The following is a 23,220-nucleotide window of genomic DNA, read 5'->3' on the forward strand; positions in this document are numbered from 1 at the left end:
GGAATGGGCCAAAATTCACCCAACTTATTGTGGGAAGCTTGTGGAAGGCTACCCGAAACATTTGACCCAAGTTAAACAATTTAAAGGCAATGCTACCAAATACTAATTTAGTGTATGTAAACTTCTGACCCACTGGGAATGTGATGAAAGAAATAAAAGCTTTAATAAATAATTCTCTCTACAATTATTCTGACATTTCATTCTTAAAATAAAGTGGTGATCCTAACTGACCTAAGACAGGGAAATTTTACAAGGATTAAATGTCAGGAATTGTGAAACTGAGTTTAAATGTATTTGGCTAAGGTGTATGTAAACTTCCGACTTCGACTGTATGACAATCAGAAATCTCTCCAGAGGTTGATTTTTTTAAATTTTTCCACAAGTAATCTATGGGAAATTAGTGTTGACATGAGTTTTATTAATTTGGTGGATGTGAGAGTTTCTGAATCCTCTCCGTGACCATGGATCAACCAGGAAATAGCCAGTAGTCCTACGCTACAGAAGTAAATGACCAAAACACTTTGGGTGAAAAACACAGATGTATTTACATTTTATTTACAGATATGTACAACAAATATTGTCCCTCTTTCTGATGTCTGGAAACCTCTTATTGGTCCCCAATAAATATAGGTACTGTGTTGGGGTTGAATATGAGCTGGGGTATGGTGGTGGGGGTCCTAGGGTGGAGGTAAGGGGGTCCTAGGGTTGAGGTAAGGGGGTCCTAGGGTGGAGGTCCTAGAGTGGAGGTAAGGGGGTCCTAGGGTGGAGGTCCTAAGGTGGAGGTCCTAGGGTGGAGGTAAGGGAGTCCTAGGGTGGAGGTCCTAGGGTAGAGGTAAGGGGGTCCTAGGGTAGAGGTAAGGGGGTCCTAGGGTAGAGGTAAGGGGGTCCTAGGGTGGAGGTAAGGGGGTCCTAGGGTGGAGGTCCTAGGGTGGAGGTAAGGGGGTCCTAGGGTGGAGGTAAGGGGGTCCTAGGGTGGAGGTCCTAGGGTGGAGGTAAGGGGGTCCTAGGGTGGAGGTCCTAGGGTGGAGGTAGGGGGGTCCTTGGCTGCCTGATCAGCTGGATTCACCACACGCCCCATGAATAGAACAGATCCTGGAGAGAAGGAGAGAGAGGGATGAACAATGGAACGATTAATAGAAGACCAAACTAACAAGGTGATGCTGTAACGGCAATACAACACACTGACTAAGGCTGTGTTTACACAGTCAGCCCAAATCTGATCTGCCACTGATCTGATTGGTCAAAAAAACTATCGGTGGCAAAAGATCAGAATTGGGCTGCCTGTGTAAACGCAGCTATAGCATGCTTCTTTTACTGTGTTGAATATTAGTGGATGGTTTGAGTCCTGAATGCTGATTGGCTGAAAGCCATGGTATATCAGACCGTATACCACAGGTATGACAAAAAAAATGCATTTTACTATTATAATTACGTTGGTAACCAGTTTATAATAGTAATAAGGCACCTCAGGGGGTTTGTGATATATGGCCAATATACCACGGCTAATGGCTGTATCCAGGCACTCTGCATTGCGTCGTACGTAAGAACAGCCCTTAGCCGTGGTATATTGGCCATATACCACACCCCCTCAGGCCTTATCACATATGCAAGCCATCTGTTCATTTTCTGCATGGTAGGCCTACCTGTGCTGACTTGTCGCAAGAGGAAGAAGAAAGGTCGGTCTGCTTTGAAGACGGGAGCTCGGGATCGTTTGAGTAGCACCATAGCTGTGGCTGCAGCTGCCTTGGTCCCGTCCTCTGTTACCTCTATCCTGGCCTCATGAAAGGCATCTGACACATATAGGTCCTCCTCTGCTGTGGAGAGAAAAACACAATGTTTTTAAGTAGTGGACAGTCATCTGCAGAGTGTACTGAGGATGACATGGAGCCCCATACAAGGTTTTATAGCTCCACTCAGAAAGTAAACCAAATTCCAATTTTTAAAATGTTCCTCGTTTTGAAAAGCATTGAAGAGAATTGGAATTTCAGTTCACTTCCTTGAATTGACACAAATTGAAATGGAATTTGACCCCAACCCTAATCTCTATATATATATTAAACTAGGATAAGGCAGTTAAGTGTTCTGTACCTGAGAGTCCAGTAAAGTCTGCTGCCATTGGGTTGAAGGCGTCACTGACCCCCATCGACGGCAGAACCAACCTCAGGTTGAACCTGTTCTGCATTTTAAACCTGTTGAATGACAGTGTGCATTACACTACCATTATCCTGTTTGGCCACGCTAGATCAGGCATCATGGAGGTTAGGACATGGTAAATGCTATGGGGATCCTTGGGATGACCCTACCCCACAAGACATCCCACAAGAGGTCTCTTCACAGTCCCCAAGTCCAGAACAGACTATGGGAGGCACACAGTACTACATAGAGGCCATGACTACATGGAACTTTATTCCACATCAAGTAACTGATGTTAGAAGTAGAATCAGATTTAAAAAGACAGATAAAAAAAACACCTTCTGGAACAGCGGGGACTGTGAAGCAACACAAACACTGGCACAGACACATGCATACACACACACACACACACACACACACACACACACACACACACACACACACACACACACACACACACACACACACACACACACACACACACACACAATAACATACGCACTATACATACACATGGATTTAGTGCTGTAGAGATGTGGTAGTGGTGGAGTAGGGGTCTGAGGGCACACAGTGTGTTGTGAAATCTGTGAATGTATTGTAATGTTTTTAAAATTGTATAAACTGCCTTCATTTTGTTGGAACCCAGGAAGAGTAGCTGCTGCTTTGGCATGAACTAATGGGGATCCATAATAAACCCCAGGAAGAGTAGCTGCTGCCTTGACAGGAACTAATGGGGATCCATAATAAATACAAAATACCCTATAAACCATAATACTTACCTTACCCTAAACCGTTTTAAATGTCAACTTCAATGGCGTGAAGTTAGGTTGTCCCAGGTATCCCTCTTAGCAAACAACGTTAGGATACAGGGAATTAGGATACAGGAAATTAGGATACAGGGAAAGGAAGCCAGTTTGGGCTAGGAAATGTTTTACATCAGTGATACTAACCTGGTATAATAAATGTTTTACATCAGTGATACTAACCTGGTATAATAAATGTTTTTACATCAGTGATACTAACCTGGTATAATACATGTTTTTAAATGAAAACATATTGATATGTGTAGGCTACCTGGGGATGAAGACATCCATCTTGGTTCTACGGAGGCCGGTGTCCCAGGTGGCCACAGCGTTGGGGGTTAGCTGGGATTCCAGCGAGGACAGTGGTGTCTTCCTGTCACTGGGCATAGCCACCAGCAGACTGAGGGAGCGGCCCAGGTACGGCAGCTCCAGAACTGTGTAGCGCTGGTCAGACGAGGTGCGGAACTGACCTACTCATAGATGGGGAAACAAAGGGAGGGACAGCTTTGATAAGGGCACAGGATAAGCAATCGTATGGATTTTAGAATCCTTTTTTTACATCAGCAGTTGTCCGTGTTTTACAGACACCCAGCCTAGAACCCCCCAAAGAGCAAGCGATGCAGAAGCACTAAACACTTGTACTTTACAATGTCTTGTAGAATGTCAAATGATCTAGATTACTATAGTACGAATCAAAACCCAAACTCTACCGTTAAGCTAAATGTGGTGTGGTACTTGATGGATTGACTGTAAGCCACAGCCAAAGGGAGAGACAGACAGAAAGATATTGCCGTTGTCTCTTCTCACTTACCAAAGTTGACCTCTGTGGCCTGGTGCATCATGGGCACCTTGATGGTGCTGCCGTCCGACAGGGTGAAGGGAAGGTTCTGGGTGTCAGTGAAGAGGAACTGTTTCTGCCACACTCCCCGGAAGTTCACAGTGTTGACCAGGGCCATCTGCAGCCGCTGTCCCCACCACAAGGCTTCTTCCTGAGCCTCGCCAGACCCAAACAGCTCCCCACTGCCACTGGATTGGAGGGGCTCACCGGTGCCGTGGTTGCGTCCCCACTGTTGCAGCTGGCTTCGACTGTAGTTGGGCTGGCTGAAGTTGGCTCGCGCCAGACTGCTGTTGCCCAAGGCTGCTGCATGCTGGGTAAAAACAGGAAGTAGCTGGACGCCGCTCTGGATGAATAGGACGCAGGCCTGCCGGAGCTGCACCCCGTGACTGGAGTTACCCAAATCCCCCTGCGACCGCAACAGGAAGTCATGCACCTGCATATCTGGAGAGACCGGAAGTGGAATCAGTGGCTAGGTTCCTACTAAATTAGCTTTTTGGTTTTCATTTATGGTTAGGGTTAGGCATAAGGTTAGCAGAGTGGTTAAGGTTAGGGTTAGGCATAAGGTTAGCAGTGTGGTTAGGGATAGGCATAACGTTAGCAGTGTGGTCAGTGTTAGGCATAACGTTAGCAGTGTGGTCAGGGTTAGGGTTAAGGTTAGCAGTGTGGTCAGGGTTAGGCATAACGTTAGCAGTGTGGTCAGGGTTAGGCATAACGTTAGCAGTGTGGTCAGGGTTAGGCATAACGTTAGCAGTGTGGTCAGGGTTAGGCATAACGTTAGCAGTGTGGTCAGGGTTAGGGTTAGGCATATGGTTAGCAATTTGGTGTAGGTTGAAGAACAATCTGGCCTTAAATGGCCATGTTCTGTTATAATCTCCATCCGGCACAGCCAGAAGAGGACTTGTCACCCTTCAGAGCCTGGTTCCTCTCTAGGTTTCTTCCTAGGTTTTGGCCTTTCTAGGGAGTTTTTCCTAGCCACCGTGCTTCTACATCTGCATTGCTTGCTGTTTGGAATATTAGGCTGGGTTTCTGTATAGCACTTTGTGACATCAGCTGATGTTAAAAGGGCTTTATAAATACATTTAATTGATAGGTTAGGGTTAAGGTTAGCAGTGTGGTTAGGGTTAGGTATAAGGTTAGCAGTGTGGTTAGGGTTAGGTATAAGGTTAGCAGTGTGGTTATGGTTAGGTATAAGGTTAGCAGTGTGGTTATGGTTAGGTATAAGGTTAGCAGTGTGGTTAGGGTTAGGCATAAGGTTTGCAGTGTGGTTAGGGTTAGCAGTGTGGTTATGGTTAGGCATAAGGTTAGCAGTGTGGTTAGGGTTAGGTATAAGGTTAGCTGTGTGGTTAGGGTTAGGTATAAGGTTAGCAGTGTGGTTATGGTTAGGTATAAGGTTAGCAGTGTGGTTATGGTTAGGCATAAGGTTAGCAGTGTGGTTACGGTTAGGCATAAGGTTAGCAGTGTGGTTATGGTTAAGCATTAGGTTAGCAGTGTGGTTATGGTTAGGCATAAGGTTAGCAGTGTGGTTACGGTTAGGCATAAGGTTAGCAGTGTGGTTATGGTTAAGCATTAGGTTAGCAGTGTGGTTATGGTTAGGCATAAGGTTAGCAGTGTGGTTACGGTTAGGCATAAGGTTAGCAGTGTGGTTATGGTTAAGCATTAGGTTAGCAGTGTGGTTATGGTTAGGTTTAGATCAGATTTTAAGAAGATAAATAGAACTGGTCTTCCCCACTAATGGTTAAGGGTTAGAGTAAGCTGACTCTAGATACGATTTTGCAACTTGTCCAGATAGTGACGACCCAAATGGAAACCTTATGTGTTCAAGAATGTGATGAGGAAACGATGTATTCCAAAACAAGAGTGAAGAAGACACCAGGATCCAGCCAACCATTTAATCCAGCTCTGCAATGGCAAGTGCATGTATGTATGTATGTATGTGTACATATAAAGTGTGTATGTACATGTATGTACATGTATGTACTGCATGTATGTACACTACCGTTCAAAAGTTTGGGGTCACTTTGTTCGTTGTTTTTGAAGGAAAAGCACATTTTTTGTCCATTAAAATAACATCAAATTGATCAGAAATGCAGTGTAGACATTGTTAATGTTGTAAATGACTATTGTAGCTGGAAACGGCAGATTTTTTATGAAATATCTACATAGGCATACAGAGGCCCATTATCAGCAACCATCACTCCTGTGTTCCAATGGCACGTTGTGTTAGCTAATCCAAGTTTATCATTTGAAAAAGCTAATTGATCATTAGAAAACCCTTCTGCAATTATGTTAGCACAGCTGAAAACTGTTTAAAGAAGCAATAAAACTGGCCTTCTTTATACTAGTTGAGTATCTGGAGCATCAGAATTTGCGGGTTCGATTACAGGCTCAAAATGTCCAGAAACAAAGACCTTTCTTTCTAAGGTCTTCGAAAGCCAAGTCAACAAACAGATTACCGACCATTTCGAATCCCACCGCACCCTCTCCGCTGTGCAATCTGGTTTCAGAGCTGGTCATGGGTGCACCTCAGCCACGCTCAAGGTCCTAAACGACATCGTAACCGCCATCGATAAGAAACAATACTGTGCTGCCGTATTCATTGACCTGGCCAAAGCTTTTGACTCTGTTAATCACCACATCCTCATCGGCAGACTCTAGCCTTGGTTTCTCAAACGATTGCGCCGCCTGGTTCACCAACTACTTCTCTGACAGAGTTCAGTGTGTCAAATCGGAGGGCCTGCTGTCCGGACCTCTGGCAGTCTCTATGGGGGTACCACAGGGTTCAATTCTTGGGCCAACTCTTTTCTCTGTATACATCAATGATGTCGCTCTTGCTGCTGGTGAATCTCTGATCCACCTCTACGCAGACGACACCATTCTGTATACTTCTGGCCCTTCTTTGGACACTGTGTTAACAACCCTCCAGACGAGCTTCAATGCCATTCAACTCTCCTTCCGTGGTCTCCAACTGCTCCTAAACACAAGTAAAACTAAATGTATGCTCTTCAACCGATCGCTGCCTGCACCTGCCCGCCTGTCCAGCATCACTTCTCTGGACGGTTCTAACTTAGAATTTGTGGACAACTACAAATACCTAGGTGTCTGGTTAGACTGTAAACTCTCCTTCCATACTCACATCAATCATCTCCAATCCAAAGTTAAATCTAGAAGTGGCTTCCTATTTTGCAACAAAGCATCCTTCACTCATGCTGCCAAACATACCCTCGTAAAGCTGACCATCCTACCAATCCTCGACTTCGGCGATGTCATTTACAAAATAGCCTCCAATACCCTACTCAACAAGCTGGATGCAGTCTATCACAGTGCCATCCGTTTTGTCACCAATGCCCCATATACTACCCACCACTGCGACCTGTACGCTCTCGTTGGCTGGCCTTCGCTTCATAATCGTCACCAAACACAATGGCTCCAGGTCATCTACAAGACCCTGCTAGGTAAAGTCCCCCCTTATCTCCGCTCACTGGTCACCATAGCAGCACCCACCTGTAGCACGCGCTCCAGCAGGTATATCTCTCTGGTCACCCCTAAAGCCAACTCCTCCTTTGGTCGTCTCTCCTTCCAGTTCTCTGCTGCCAATGACTGGAACGAACTACAAAAATCTCTTAAACTGGAAACACTTATCTCCCTCACTAGCTTTAAGCACCAGCTATCAGAGCAGCTCCCAGATCACTGCACCTGTACATAGCCCATCTATAATTTAGCCCAAACTACTACCCCTTCCCCTACTGTATTTATTTATTTTATTTATTTTGCTCCTTTGCACCATATAATTTATATTTGAACTTTGAACTTTCTTCAAACTACAAATCTACCATTCCAGTGTTTTACTTGCTATACTTTATTTACTTTGCCACATGGCCTTTTTTGCCTTTACCTCCCTTATCTCACATCATTTGCTCACATTGTATATAGTCTTATTTTTTCTACTGCATCATTGATTGTATGTTGTTTTACTCCATGTGTAACTCTGTGTTTTTGTATGTTGTCGAACTGCTTTGCTTTATCTTGGCCAGGTCGCAATTGTAAATGAGAACTTGTTCTCAACTTGCCTACCTGGTTAAATAAAGGTGAAATAAATAAAGCAAAAAACTAGTCAGCCTATTCTTGTTCTGAGAAATGAAGGCTATTCCATGCGAGAAATTGCCAAGAAACTAAAGATCTCGTACAACGCTGTGTACTACTCCCTTCACAGAACAGCGCAAACTGGCTCTAACCAGAAGAGAAAGAGGAGTTTGAGGCCCCGGTGCACAACTAAGCAAGAGGACAAGTACATTAGAGTGTCTAGTTTGAGAAACAAATGCCTCACAAGTCCTCAACTGGCAGCTTACCGTAATTTCCGGAATATAAGCCGCAACTTTTTTCGCACGCTTTGAACCTCGCGGCTTAAACAATGGGTAATATATGGATTTTTCCCGCTTTCAAAAATGTTTTCTCAAAAAAAAAACATTCTGTGACGTGCTCAGTTTTTGGCGGCATGAAGCTTTCGTTAGACCAATGAAATTGCCGAACGGGTTAAGGTCAAACAACTTTTTTGTTTACTGTTTAGATTAAATCGAGCGCTCTCAAACTTCCCATCATTCTGATAACGGTAGTTATTTTGTCACCCTCATCATGGCAAAGACACGGAGAAATGCATATGATTCAGCTTTCAAGTTGAAGGCGATTGATCTGGCTGTTGGAAAAGGAAATAGAGCTGCTGCACGGGAGCTTGGTCTTAATGAGTCGATGATAAGACGTTGGAAACAGCAGCGTGAGGAATTGACTCAGTGCAAAAAGACAACTAAAGCTTTCAGAGGGAAGAAAAGCAGATGGCCCGAACTAGAAAATGAGCTTGAAGACTGGGTCAACACACAGAGAGCAGACGGACGAGGAGTTTCAACTGTGCAGATCCGACTGAAAGCCAAAACAATCGCCACCGCAATGAAGTTTGAGGATTTTAGAGGTGGACCATCGTGGTGTCTCAGATTTATGAGACGTAAAGGCCTGTCCATCAGGGTACAGACGAGTCTGTGTCAGCAGCTCCCTCCCGACTACGAGGAAAAAGTTTAAAACTTCCGCAAATTCACTGATGCAAAGATAGCGGAGCATTCCATTGGCACGACATCATAAATATGGATGAGGTTCCTCTGACGTTTGACCTGCCTCTCACTCGGACTGTCAACAGGAAAGGCGAATCATCCGTCACGCTGAAAACAACTGGGCATGAAAAAAATGCACTTCACCTGTGTTCTGAGCTGTACGGCATCAGGAGAAAAGCTTCCACCGATGGTGATTTTTAAACGCACGACGATGCCAAAAGAAAAATTCCAGAGAGGAATTGTTGTGAAAGTCAACAAGAAAGGATGGATGGCGGAAAGCCTAATGCATGAATGGCATACGGAGTGTTACGGCAAGCGACCGGGAGGATTCTTTCACAGGAACAAGGCATTGCTAATTTTGGACAGCATGAGGGCCCACATAACAGATTCGGTGAAAGAAGCCATCAAGAGGACAAACTCAATTCCAGCTGTGATTCCTGGGGGCACAACAAAGTATTTGCAGCCACTCGACATCAGTGTAAATCGTGCATTTAAGGTGGCGCTCCGTGTTCAGTGGGAGGCTTGGATGACAAGTGGGGAGAAATCCTTCACTAAAACGGGCCGCATGCGAAGAGCAACTTATGGTCAAGTCTGCCAGTGGGTCCTGACAGCGTGGAGCATTGTCAAAAAATCCACTATCATCAACGGGTTTCGAAAGGCTGGACTGCTGCGTGTTGAAGAGGGCTCAGCGGGGGATTTGCCTCCGAATATCGGATGAAGCAATGCTGAGGCTATTCAACTCCGACACCGAAGGAGATGACTTTTTTGTTTCAGTGCACAGGAGGAGGAAGATAGTGACCAATGACTTTCTTGGTAGGCTACTATTTACTGCTAATTTTTTATTTTTTGTTACAAGCCGTGTTTCGTTAAAGCCTATTTATTTTTGTTACAAGACGTGTTTCGTTAAAGCCTGTGTAAAGTTAATTTGTTTCAATGTACCGGTAGGCACCTGCGGCTTATAGACATGTGCGGCTTATTTATGTTAAAAAAAAATATAAAAAAAATGTATTCATTGGGTGCGGCTTATATTCAGGTGCGCTCAATAGTCCGGAAATTACCGTAATTAAATAGTACCCGCAAAACACCAGTCTTAACGTCAACAGTGAAGAGGCGACTCTGGGAGGCTGGCCTTCTAGGCAGAGTTCCTCTGTCCAGTGTCTGTGTTCTTTTGCCCATCTTAATCTTTTTTTTATTGGCCAGTCTGAGATATGGCTTTTTCTTTGCAACTCTGCCTTTTGTAAGGGCTAAAAAAAAAGTCTCACCACTCTCACCCCTAAACTACTTCCCGCGGCTATGGACCCATATAAAGTCAGCAAAAAAGTCAGTAAAAATCCAAATAACTTCACAGATCTTCATTGTAAAAGGTTTAAACACTGTTTCCCATACTTTTTCAATGAAACAAACAATTAATGGACATGCACCTATGGAATGGTCGTTAAGACACTAACAGCTTACAGACGATAGGCAGTTAAGGTCACAGTTATGAAAACTTAAGACACTAAAGAGGCCTTTCTACTACCTCTGAAAAACACCAGAAGAAAGATGCCCAGGGTCCCTGTACATTTGCGTGAACGTGCCTTAGGCATGCTGCAAGGAAACATGAGGACCGCAGATGTGGCCAGTGCAATAAATTGTGATGTCCGTACTGTGAAATGCCTAAGACAGCACTACAGGGAGACAGGACGGACGGCTGATCATCCTCGCAGTGGCAGACCATGTGTAACAACACCTGCACAGGATTGGTACACACCTACGGGACAGGTACAGGATGGAAAAAACAAATGCCCGAGTTACACCGGGAACGCACAATCCCTCCATCAGTGCTCAGACTGTCCGCAAGAGGCTGAGAGAGGATGGACTGAGGGCTCGTAGGCCTGTTGAAAGGCAGGTCCTCACCAGACATCACCGGCAACAACGTTGCCTATGGGCACAAACCCACCGTCGCTGGACCAGACAGGACTGGCAAAAAGTGCTCTTCACTGACGAGTCGCAGTTTTGTCTCACCAGAGGTGATGGTCGGATTCATGTTTATTGTCGAAGGAATGAGCGTTACACCGAGGCCTGTACTCTGGAGCGGGATCGATTTGGAGGTGGAGGGTCCGTCATGGTCTGGGGCGGTGTGTCACAGCATCATTGGACTGAGGTTGTTGTCATTGCAGGTAATCTCAACGCTGTGCGTTACAGGGAAGACATCCTCCTCTCTCATGTGGTATCCTTCCTGGAGGCTTATCCTGACATGACCCTTCAGCATGACAATGCCACCAGCCATACTGCTCGTTCTGTGCATGATTTGCCGCAAGACAGGAATGTCAGTGTTCTGCCATAGCCAGCGAAGAGCCCAGATCTCAATCCCATTGAGCACGTCTGGGACCTGTTGGATCGGAGGGTGAGGGCTAGGGCCATTCCCCCCAGAAATGTCCGGGAACTTGCAGGTGCCTTGGTGGAAGCGTGGGGTAACATCTCACAGCAAATACTGGCCAATCTGGTGCAGTCTATGAGGAGGAGATGCACTGCAGTACTTAATGCAGCTGGTGGCCACACCAGATACTGACTGTTACTTTTCATTTTGACCCACCCTTTGTTCAGGGACTCATTATTCCATTTCTGTTAGTCACATGTCTGTGGAACTTGTTCAGTTTATGTCTCAGTTGTTGAATCTTGTTAAGTTCATACAAATATTTACACATGTTAAGTTTGCTGAAAATAAACGCAGTTGATTGTGAGGATGTTTTTTTTTTTTTGCTGAGTTTATTTCAATCATATTCAAATAAAATGTAATGTTCATGCTCGATTGAGTTCTATTTTGCTAATTGTTGGCTACCGTCTGTGATTTTTGCCTCAATATTTCATGATGTGTAACAAGATGTGCACAATAATGTGCCAAAGAATAAGCCTAAATATTTGCAGATATAGGTGATAATATCGCTCTAGGACGCTGATCCGTCATCCGTATTGTGGACTAATGTTAAGGTAATATTTGAAGGGAGAAAAATGATCAGAGCAAGGCTGCTTTCCATCCTATCAGTATCGTATCGACACATTCTCCAATGGCGGTTAAATCTACGCAGTGTTTTGAGAAACGCATGTGACATCGAGCCCAGGTCCATACCACATGTGTATATACTGTACACAGCCACCCGTGGCTTAGAGTCAAAACCTTTTCTTCACTTTGGCACCTTTCACCTTTTTTATCAATCCAGTATGCTGATAAATCAATAAAATATGCTCCTTCTCTCTCTCTGCCTGAAGTATGCCCTTCTCTACATGACCTTTTAAACTTTACTGGTTTAGTGACTAATGTGTAACACCATGACCTTTCGACCCCAGAGTCTCAGTGTTATCCTCTGAATAATCTGATTACAAAGCAGAGGCAGGTATTAAGGCTCCAGACACCACTCTACCGGCCCACAGGACCCCCCATACCAATTGGCCCACAGGACCCCCCATACCAATTGGCCCACAGGACCCCGTACCAACGGTGCAGCCCGGCACCAGTTTAAGGGAATGGTATTCTCAGGTGACTGATTTAAACAAACCGTAATGGAGAACAAAATAAACCCACAGTGGTAAAGATGCTAGTTAAAGGGCTCAGCCATCCTCTGGATGCCCTTTGACCTCTTAGCCCATGGGGCTCTGCTTGGTGGGCGGGCTTTCTTACCTTTGATGTCATATCCCAGTGCGGCAACCAGTTGCGCCAGCGTGTTGCCGCGGGCGCCCAGCTGCAGAAGACCCAAGGACAGCGAGACGCTCGCTGGCGACACGATCAAGTTGGAGTTGTTCTCTGTCTTGGTGAGCGTTTGGTAAAGGCTGACGGCGAACTCTGCGTGCAGCTCTCCCCTGGTGTCTTGAAGGCTGAAGGCGTCACACTGACCCCTCTCCACCAACCAGAAGTAGACAAACAGCGAGGTCATCGACAGGCGACACATGACCTTGGAGGTGAAAGGTCAAAGGACAAATGTAGATGTTGATGGCAGATGGGGCCCACAGAGATTGGGCCCACCGAGATGGAGTCCACAGATATAGGGCCCACAGAGATGGAGTCCACAGAGATGGGGTCCACAGAGATGGGGTCCACAGAGATGGGGCCCAAATAGATGGGGTCCACAGAGATGGGGCCCACAGAGATGGGGCCCACAGGGATGGGGTCACTACAAAGACAAGGAGGGTAGGTCATGTTATAACATAGTCTTATTGTTCCGTGTCACTACATAGATTGATTTTATTTGGCAGTTTAAAAAAAATAGACATGCGTAAAACTTGACAAGGATAATACAAAGTCAATGATTTGTGATCCCTGATGATATCAGGTGTTGCCTTAGATACATTCATGAATAGTTCTTGATCGAATAACTTTTCATTGTAACACCAGACTTAGTTACTTATGGAAATCCAGAGGACATACGAATTAAAAGAAAAGGATTCCCTTGTTATGTTGAGATCACAACTTATTTATCTCATGATCACGACAAAAAAAACTTTTTGGGTGGGTCAAGATCACGAGATAAACTGTATAAATAGGAGTGGATGTATTGACGTTAGATTGACAGTATGACTGAGGCGGCAGAGCCCACAGTGGATCAGAGCCCACGGTGGATCAGAGCCCACGGTGGATCAGAGCCCACGGTGGATCAGAGCCCACGGTGGATCAGAGCCCACGATGGATCAGCACATACAGTTGAAGTCGGAAGTTTACATACCCCTTAGCCAATACATTTAAATTCAGTTTTTGACAATTCCTGACATTTAATCCTAGTAATAATTCCATGTCTTAGGTCAGTTAGGATCACCACTTTATTTTAAGAATGTGAAATGTCAGAATAATAGTAGAGAGAATGATTTATTTCAGCTTTTATTTCTTTCATCACATTCCCAGTGGGTCAGAAGTTTACATACACTCAATTAGTATTTGGTAGCATTGCCTTTAAATTGGGTCAAACGTTTCGGGTAGCCTTCCACAAGCATCCCACAATAAGTTGGGGGAATTTTGGCCAATTCCTCCTGACAGAGCTGGTGTAACTGAGTCAGGTTTGTAGGCCTTCTTGCTCGCACACACTTTTTCAGTTCTGCCCTCAAATTTTCCATAGGATTGAGGTCAAGGCTTTGTGATGGCCACTCCATCACCTTGACTTTGTTGTCCTTAAGCCATTTTGCCACAACTTCGGAAGTATGCTTGTTGTCATTGTCCATTTGGAAGACCCATTTGCGACCAAGCTTTAACTTCCTGACTGATGTCTTGAGATGTTGCTTCAATATATCCAAAATGTTCCTTTCTCAGGATGCCATCTATTTTGTGAAGTGCACCAGTCCCTCCTGCAGCAAAGCACCCCCACAACATGATGCTGCCACCCCCGTGCTTCACGGTTGAGATGGTGTTCTTCGGCTTGCAAGCCTCCCCCTTTTTCCTCCAAACATAACGATGGTCATTATGGCCCAATGGTTCTATTTTTGTTTCTTCAGACCACAGGACATTTCTCCAAAAAGTACGATCTTTGACCCCATGTGCAGTTGCAAAGCATAGTCTGGCTTTTTTATGGCAGTTTTGGAGCAGTGGCTTCTTCCTTGCTTGGAGGACTTTCAGGTTATGCCGATATAGGACACGTTTTACTGTAGATATAGATACTTTTGTACCTGTTTCCTCCAGCATCTTCACAAGGTCCTTTGCTGTTGTTCTGGGATTGATTTGCACTTATCGCACCAAAGTACGTTCATCTCTAGGAGACAGAACGCGTCTCCTTCCTGAGCGGTATGATGGCTGCGTGGTCCCATAGTGTTTATACTTGCATACTCTTGTTTGTACAGATGAACGTGGTATCTTCAGGCATTTGGAAATTGCTCCCAAGGATGAACCAGACTTGTGGAGGTCTACAATTCTTTTTCTGAGGTGTTGTCTGATTTGTTTGGATTTTCCCATGATGTCAAGCAAAGAGTCACTGAGTTTGAAGGTAGGCCTTCAAATACATCCACAGGTACACCTCCAATTGACTCAAATTATGTCAATTAGCCTATCAGAAGCTTCTAAAGCCATGACATCATTTTCTGGAATTTCCCAAGCTGTTTAAAGGCACAGTCAACTTAGTGTATGTAAACTTCTGACCCACTGGAATTGTGATACAGTGAATTATAAGTGAAATAATCTGTCTGTAAACAATTGTTGGAAATATTACTTCTGTCATGCACAAAGTAGATGTCCTAACCGACTTGCCAAAACTATAGTTTGTTAACAAGAAATTTGTGGAGTGGTTGAAAAACGAGTTTTAAGTGTACGTAAACTTCTGACTTCAACTGTACATTTTTATTGATTGCTACACTAAGGGACGGTACATTTCATGCTGACATCATGCTTTCATTTGTGTTTGGAACTCATCAGTTTATAAGTTTGAATGTTAGCAAGCTAAATATCCCTTACCTTGAGCTATAGAGCTTGTGGGGAAGCTAAGCCCTCGTGGGGCATTTAAGCCCTGAACAATGCCTGACAGGCAACCCTGTCTCCCAGGCTGTGTGGCACCCCCAAGACCACAGCCAATCGCATGCAAGCAGCTAACTTGGCTAGCCTTGTGAGCTAGCTGGCTAGTCTTGTGAGCTAGCTAGCTAGTTAGCTAGGTAGTCTTGCTAGCTAGATAACTAGCTAGCTAACTTGTTATCTACGCTAGTTGTTAGCTTGCACAACTGATATATAATTGTAAGGAACACTTCATGTTTTATCGATAATATTTACATTTACAAAGTGAGTGAGCTATATTTTTGACAGTCTGATAAGCAGACTCAAAGGCTGATAAGTCATGATGCTGCCTTGTAGGCTGTTTCATATGTAAAGCTCCTTGCAAGCTGATAAGCATTGATGAGTTTGGATTTCTAAACTTGAAATATTATTCATCATTAATTGTAATAGAAACATGAGGGGTGCCATAGTCTAGCGTCTACACCAGAAGTTAATGGGTATCTGTAGGAGGAATGTATATGGTGGAGGCAATTAAGCTTGGAATGTACTGAGTGAAGGAAAGACGATCACATCTCGGCAGGCACTGATAAGGGTGGGGAGTTGTGGATTAGTGAGGAATGGGGGCTGAGGTCAGGTCAGGTCACATTAAGGGAGAAGGAACAGTTTATTTCCCGTGTCACTTAATTTCCTGCCTAGCAACAGAGATGTGGTGTTTAGAGAGAAAAAGGAGATTCAACCCCAAATTGGGGTATATATATACCACCGCTGGTGGAACCATGTCTTTGTCTGTTCAGCTGTTCGATCCCTTGGGGTGAATAAATGTGGATTAAGCTTTCATTCTTACTCTGATGTTTAGAACCTAACAGCATTCAGTGCATTATGTATAGGATCAAGAGTGAGTGAGCTTTATTCCGGGCATGCTGATCTGACTTAATAGCAGACTTGAATGCTTATAAGTCAGGATGCTGATAAGTCAGGATGCTGATAAGTCAGGATGCTGATAAGTCAGGATGCTGCCTTGTAGGTTGTTTGCAAGGAGCCTTACATACAGCATCGCTACTGTTATTTTTCACTGTCTTTTTTATTTCTTACTTACCTATTGTTCACCTAATACCTTTTTTGCACTGTTGATTAGAGCCTGTAAGTAAGCATTTCACTGTAAGGTCTACACCTGTTGTATTCGGCACACGTGACAAATACACTTTGATTTGATTTGATATGAGGCAGCATCCTGATTTATCAGCTTCTGAGGATGCTATTAAATCTGATTAGCCTGCCAGGAATATAGCTTATTATCCACAAAACATGAAGGGTCCCTTATAATTATACACATCAGTAATGCAAGCTAACAACCAGCATAGATAACAAGCTAGTTTGCTAGCTAGCTAACACGACTACCTGGCTAACTAGCTAGCTCACAAGACTAGCCAAGTTAGCTGCGTTGTACCTCGCATGCGTTTGACTGTGGTCTTGGGTGCGGAAGGCCAGGCATCGTTCAGGGCTTAAATGCCCCCGCGACCCACCCAGAGGGCACCTTGATGAGGTGGTTTGTTATCATGCATCTGAACAAATGAATGGATGATGATGGAATTTTGATGATCTTGTGATCTCGAAACGAAACAACTTTTGTTATCTAGTGATCATGAGATCACTAGATAACCTGTGCGTCAATCAAAGTAACATAGTAACAAAAAAATCCTTAGCAAAATCTGTCAGTTTAAACTAGAGATATCAGGATTTTGCATGGGCTGCGTCTCAATCCAATACATCCGCCAGCCATCCTTATCTGCGGTAGAAGGTGGCGAGCTAGGAGCTTGTTAGACTATGAGACATCCCGAAAATTGGTATTTTCACGAAAACGTCTGTAGCGTCTGAACAGTTTAACGTATTCACTATTATGACCACTTTGTGGAAAGGGCGGAATCACAACTGTCATCTGAAGGTAACAAATGGAAGTATGGAGGTAGTTTAGTGCCAACAAAAATAAGGGGTTAAAAATGTGTAAAAAAAAAAAATATATATATATATATATATATTCCCTGAGCTTTCTTATATCTCTTAGATATAGGACAGACACTTCAAAACCTTATTCATTATTTATTTTTCTGACTGTCATTTTTTGCCATTTATGATTGAATTATTCAATGTGTTTCTTTGGGCTATAGTAGTAGTATTTGCGCTCCCGAGTGGTGCAGCGTTCTAAGGCACTGTAGTACCTGGTTTGAATCCAGGCTGTATCACAACCGGCCATGATTGGGGTGTCCCATAGGGCGGCGCACAATTGGCCCAGCGTCTTCCGGGTTTTTCCCGGGGTAGGCCGTCATTGTAAATAAGAATTTGTTCTTAACTGAATTGCCTAGTTTAAATAAACTTTTTTATGTTTTTTAAAGAAGGCCAAAATCAATAGAAACAGAAATAAACCAGTGATAGTGATGACATCATCCACCCATTCCTTAGGAAAACTCCCGATGGCGCATTAAAAGCCGGGAAGTATTTTAATTTTAAAGCACGCCATATTGCTGAATGGTGTTGAATCAAAGACAGTACAGTATGATGATGGGCTAAAACTGCTTCTCCAATTAGAAAACCCCGATCACACTTGTAGGCGATGTCATTGCGACGTTGGCTAGCTAAACTCATGCGTAGAAAACCACGTAATCTGGTCTAATAGTCGTCTCAAATCAAATCAAATTGTATTTCTCACATGCGCCGAATACAACAAGTGTAGACTTTACAGTGAAATGATTACTTACAAACCCTTAACCAACAATGCTTTAAGAAGTTAAGAAAATAAGTGTTAAGTAAAAAATTTAAAATAAAAGTAACAAATAATTAAAGAGCAGCAGTAAAATAACAAGCGAGGCTATATACAGGGGGTACCGGTACAGAGCCAATGTGCGGGGGCACCGGTTAGTCGAGGTAATTGAGGTAATATGTACATGTAGATAGAGTAAAAGTGACTATGCATAGATAATATCAGAGAGTAGCAGCAGCGTAGAAGAGGAGTCTGGGTAGCCCTTTGATTAGCTGTTCAGGAGTCTTATTGCTTGGGGGTAGAAGCTGTTAAGAAGCCTTTTGGACCTAGACTTGGTACTCCGGTACCACTTGCCGTGCGGTAGCAGAGAGAACATTCTATGACTAGGGTGGTTGGAGTCTTTGACAATTTTTAGGGCCTTGCTCTGACACCGCCTGGTATAGAGGCCCTGGATGGCAGGAAGCTTGGCCCCAGTGATGTACTGGGCCATACGCACTACACTCTGTAGTGCCTTGCAGTCAGAGGGTGAGCAGTTGTCATACCAGGCAGTGATGTAACCAGTCAGGATGCTCTCGGTGGTGCAGCTATAGAACCTTTTGAGGATCTGAGGACCCATGCCAAATCTTTTTAGTCTCCTGAGTGGGAATATGCTTTGTCGGTGCCCTCTTCACGGCTGGCTTAGTGTGTTTGGACCGTGATAGTTTGTTGATTATGTGGAAACCAAGGAACTTGAAGCTCTCAACCTGCTCCACTACCACCCCATCGATGTGAATAGGGGGCGTGTTCAGTCCTCCTTTTCCTCTAGTCCACAATCATCTCCTTTGTTTTGCTCACGTTGAGGGAGAGGTTGTTGTCCTGCACCACACAGCCAGGTCTCTGACCTCTTCCTTATAGGCTGTCTCATCATTGTCAGTGATCAGGCCTACCTCCGTTGTGTTTGATAACTATGAATCCACACGTAGCATAGTAAATGTGAATCAGGGACACTAAAATTATATAGTGTGATATGTTATGTTTGGTATGGTTACCTCTTGAGGATATCCTACCATAGGGGGCACCACAGCGCATTTTGGAAAAAATTTGTTCCCATTTTCAACGGCCTACTAATCAAACTCAGAAGCTAGGACATGCATATACTTATTCTATATGTATAGAAAACACCCTAAAGTTTCTAAAACTGTTTGAATGGTGTCTGTGAGTATAACAGAACTCATATGGCAGTCAAAACCCCGAGACCGATTGAAACAGGAAGTGGGATTCTGAATTGTGGACTCGACTTCACAGCCTTGCCTGTAATTCACAACGTGAAAAATCGTTCATTGAGCACTTTCTAGTGCTTCCACTAGATGTCCCCAGTCTTTACAAAGTGTTTTGAGCCTTCTACTGTCGAAACTCAGTGAAGGAGACGCTGTGGCAATTGGTCACAGTAGGAGGGCCATCAGCATTGTGACGTCGGCGGCCGTGTCTACCCCCACCTTTGGAAACGTTTTGAAACACATTGCAATCGTCCCACTCGAATCTTATTGGCTCTCTTGTTGAAACAGGCCCTGAAGATTAATGTTATACAACGTTTGACATGTTTGAACGAACCTAAAGGAGGGAAAAAAGTTATTTTTCGTAACCTAAGTCCCACGCCCGGATCAACATTTGGATACAGCCTTCAGACGCGCTAACAACAGCAAGCTAATGGAACATAAAGGATGGACTTTTTCGACCGAAAATACATTTGTCGTGGACCTGGGATTCCTGGAAGTGCTTTCTGATGAAGACAACTAAAGGTGAGGGATTATTGACAATATTATACAAGATCAGATGTGATTTGCGATTGTTCCAAGATGGCGCCGAGCTAGGTTTTCTAGCTCATTTTCTGAGTATCGCATCCCCTTTTATCTCAAAGTGTGATTACCCTGTAAAGTTAATTTAAAATCTGTTATGACGGGTGCTTTCAAGAGATATTCATCTATAAATCTTAGATTGACAATATAAAATAAAAAAATCTTTTCGAATAGTAATTTATGAAATTGTAGCACTGTTTCCCGGGACGCATTTTATGGGAAAATAGTTAGCCAACGTCAGACGCCGATGTAAAATGCTGTTTTTATATAGAAATATGACCTTTATTGAACAAAAGAATGCATGCTGTGTGTAACATGATGTCCTAGGTGTGTCATCTGATGAAGTTTGTAAGAGGTTAGTGCTGCATTTAGCTGTTTTTTGGTTATTTGTGATGCATGTGCTTGGTCGGAAAATTCAAATGATGCTATTTTTACCAAGTACTCCTCTAACATAATCTAATGTTGTGCTTTTCCTGTAAAACCTTTTTGAAATCGGACGACGAGGGTCGATTCAAGAGAGGTGTATCTATAAAACGATATGAGACAGTCCTATATTTGAAAAAAAAATATTGAATTTCGTTATGCTAATGTCGCCAGGAGTTTTCGCTGGAAAATGATCCCGCTAACGGGATGAGAGTCTCAAGAGGATAAGACAGAAGGTTACTTAAAGGGATATCTTGGGATGCTAGCAGTTACCGTAGACTTCTAGTCATTGCGCTACCGCTAGTTAGCAATTACGCTAACATTAGTTACCAACTTCCTTCAAACTGCATGCAGAGACATAAAATTGTAACTATGATTTTATCTGACTCTGGGAAAGTAGATAAACGGCTTCATTGACAAAATCTTGAAGTATCCCTTTAAGGCAAAAACAAAAGATGGGGGCTTGGTTATGGTGGATTGGTAGGCGTCTGAAGCAAACATCTAGCAACCCAAAGGTTGTGTGTTCAAATCTCATCACTGACAGCTTTAGCATTTTAGCTAATTAGCACATTTTCAACTACTTACCACTTTTTTTATCTACTTTGCATCTACTTAGCATGTTAGCTAACCATTCCCCTATCCTTAACCCAACTTTAACCACTAGACTAGATCATGTTAGCCACCTTGCTAATGTTAGCGTTAGCCACGTAGCTAATGTTAGCCAAAACAAATTAGAATTCATAACGTATCATATGTTTGGCAAATTCGTAACATTTTGTACGAATTGCAATTTATAACATATCATACGAAATTGATGATGGACATCCGCAAATTAATACATACCATACGAAACGTAGCAACTCTTTGGAGTGTCCCGTATTTACATTTACTATATATGTTAAGTCTACCTCTGATTCCAGGTTGCAAATACATGTAGCCTATGCCTATAATGATCATGACTGAAATACTGTCTAGGCACATGTTCCTTACCCAGTAGACATAACCTTTATAAATGTTATACATTCCATACAGACATTACCAGTCAAAAGGTTGGACACACCTACTCATTCAAGGATTGTTCTTTATTTGTACTATTTTCTACATTGTAGAATAATAGTGAAGACATCAAAACTATGAAATAACACATAAGAAATTATGTAGTAACCACAAAATATATGTTAGATTCTTCAAATTAGCCACCCTTTGCCTTGATGACAGCTTTGCACACTCTTGGCGTTCTCTCAACCAGCTTCTTGAGGAATGTTTTCCCAACAGTCTTGAAGGAGTTCCCACATATGCTGAGCACTTGTTGGCTGCTTTTCCTTCACTCTGCGGTCCAACTCATCCTAAACTCATCATCTCCTTTGAACAGTTGATGTTGAGATATGTCTGTTACTTGAACTCTGTGAAGCATTTATTTGGGCTGCAATTTCTGAGGCTGGTAACTCTAATGAACTTATCCTCTGCAGCAGAGGTTACTCTGGGTCGTCCTTTCCTGTGGTGGTCCTCATGAGAGCCAGTTTTATCATAGTGCTTGATGGTTTTTTAACTGCACAACGTTTTCCAGATTGACTGACCTTCATGTCTTAAAGTAATGATGGACTGTCGTTTCTCTTTACTTATTTGAGCTGTTCTTGCCACAATATGGACTCAGGCTTTTACCTAATAGGGTTATCTTCTGTATACCACCCCTACCTTATCACAACACAACTGATTGGCTCAAACGCATTGCGAAGGAAAGAAATTCCACAAATTAACTTTTAACAAGGTACACCTGTTAATTGAAATGCATTCCAGGTGACTACCTCATGAAGCAGGTTGAGAGAATGCCAAGAGTGTGCAAAGCTGTCATCAAGGCAAAAGGTAGCTACTTTGAAGAATCTCAAATATAAAATATATGTTGATTTGTTTAACACTTTTTTGGTTACTACATGATTCCATATGTGTTATTTAATAGTTGTAATGTCTTTACTATTATTATACAATGTAGAACTTTTGACTGGTACTGTATTTTAAAGAGCCAAAGCTAATGGAAACCATATAAGCCAACAAATAGGGAACTTAAATGATCTGCAATAATTTTAAGTTAAAACTCATCACAGTTGTAAGTCTGTCATAATTGCGCTTGGCCTTAAACATGGCAAATACACATGCCAGAAACTTACCTGCAAGTCAGGTAAATAGGAAGGTTACAATTATGTCACCTATCTGTCCCAATTCCTGACAGTTATCTCCAAAGATCTGGTTTCCACTAAAGTCCTCTATCACTGTCACTGGAGAGCTTGTGTGCGCGTATATCCCTCTCACCTCTCCTGTCCGGGTGTTTGTTGTGTCTGCGCCTTGCGTAGCCAGCTGCTTGAGTGGTGAGCGGGTTCTCAGTCATAAGACTGTGTTTAAAGGGAGTGCTCCGTGTTTGCGGTCTCTGTCGGCGATGTCCGTACCACTCGGCTAGAATGCCCACTTCCCCGAACCGGCACTAGAAGGAGCCAGGCGCAGGGAGGCATGTCACCGACCAGCAAATCCCAACACGAACTGAGAAAAAAGACATACACACACACACACACACACTTACCAGAAGACAGTCGGTCCCCGAATTATTTGTTGTGGTGATCAAATGGCATCTCTAAAAAGAAGATAACAACACACTGACCATCCCAGTACTGCATTAGGCTTCTAATGGGAAGACGCTATGGAATGTATCATTACAGTCGTGGCCAAAAATATTGGCAACCTTGCATTTTTTTCAAGTAACTCAACAATTTTCCCTTAAAATAATTTTAAATTGAACGAAGAATTTGGTCTCCACAATTCGTTATTTCACTGTTAATATTACATAACCTTTGTTTTTGATTCAGAACTTAATATATCCATTTAAATCAGTAAATAAACAGAAATGGT

General features: G+C 43.3%; 1 protein-coding gene across 2 annotated transcripts; it reads right to left on the reverse strand.

Annotated features, from left to right (window-relative positions):
* Nucleotides 1–975: 975 nt before the first annotated feature.
* Nucleotides 976–22,853, reverse strand: LOC115155449 (probable serpin E3). Of its 2 annotated transcripts, none has more exons than XM_029702071.1 (7): nucleotides 22,630–22,853; nucleotides 12,529–13,018; nucleotides 3,748–4,215; nucleotides 3,208–3,406; nucleotides 2,089–2,189; nucleotides 1,644–1,814; nucleotides 976–1,092 (listed from the first exon to the last, which is right to left on the reverse strand). In XM_029702071.1, the coding sequence occupies exons 2-7, from the start codon at nucleotides 12,794–12,796 to the stop codon at nucleotides 1,004–1,006; spliced, it is 1,296 nt and encodes a 431-aa protein (XP_029557931.1). In that variant the 5' UTR covers nucleotides 12,797–13,018; nucleotides 22,630–22,853; the 3' UTR covers nucleotides 976–1,003. The 2 variants fall into 2 exon arrangements, with proteins under 2 accessions (XP_029557931.1, XP_029557930.1); XM_029702070.1 differs by having other exon boundaries at nucleotides 22,488–22,853.
* Between the last annotated feature and the right edge of the window lie 367 nt (nucleotides 22,854–23,220).

Source organism: Salmo trutta, chromosome 20 (genome assembly GCF_901001165.1).
Source record: "Salmo trutta chromosome 20, fSalTru1.1, whole genome shotgun sequence".
In the NCBI taxonomy this organism is placed as follows: domain Eukaryota; kingdom Metazoa; phylum Chordata; class Actinopteri; order Salmoniformes; family Salmonidae; genus Salmo; species Salmo trutta.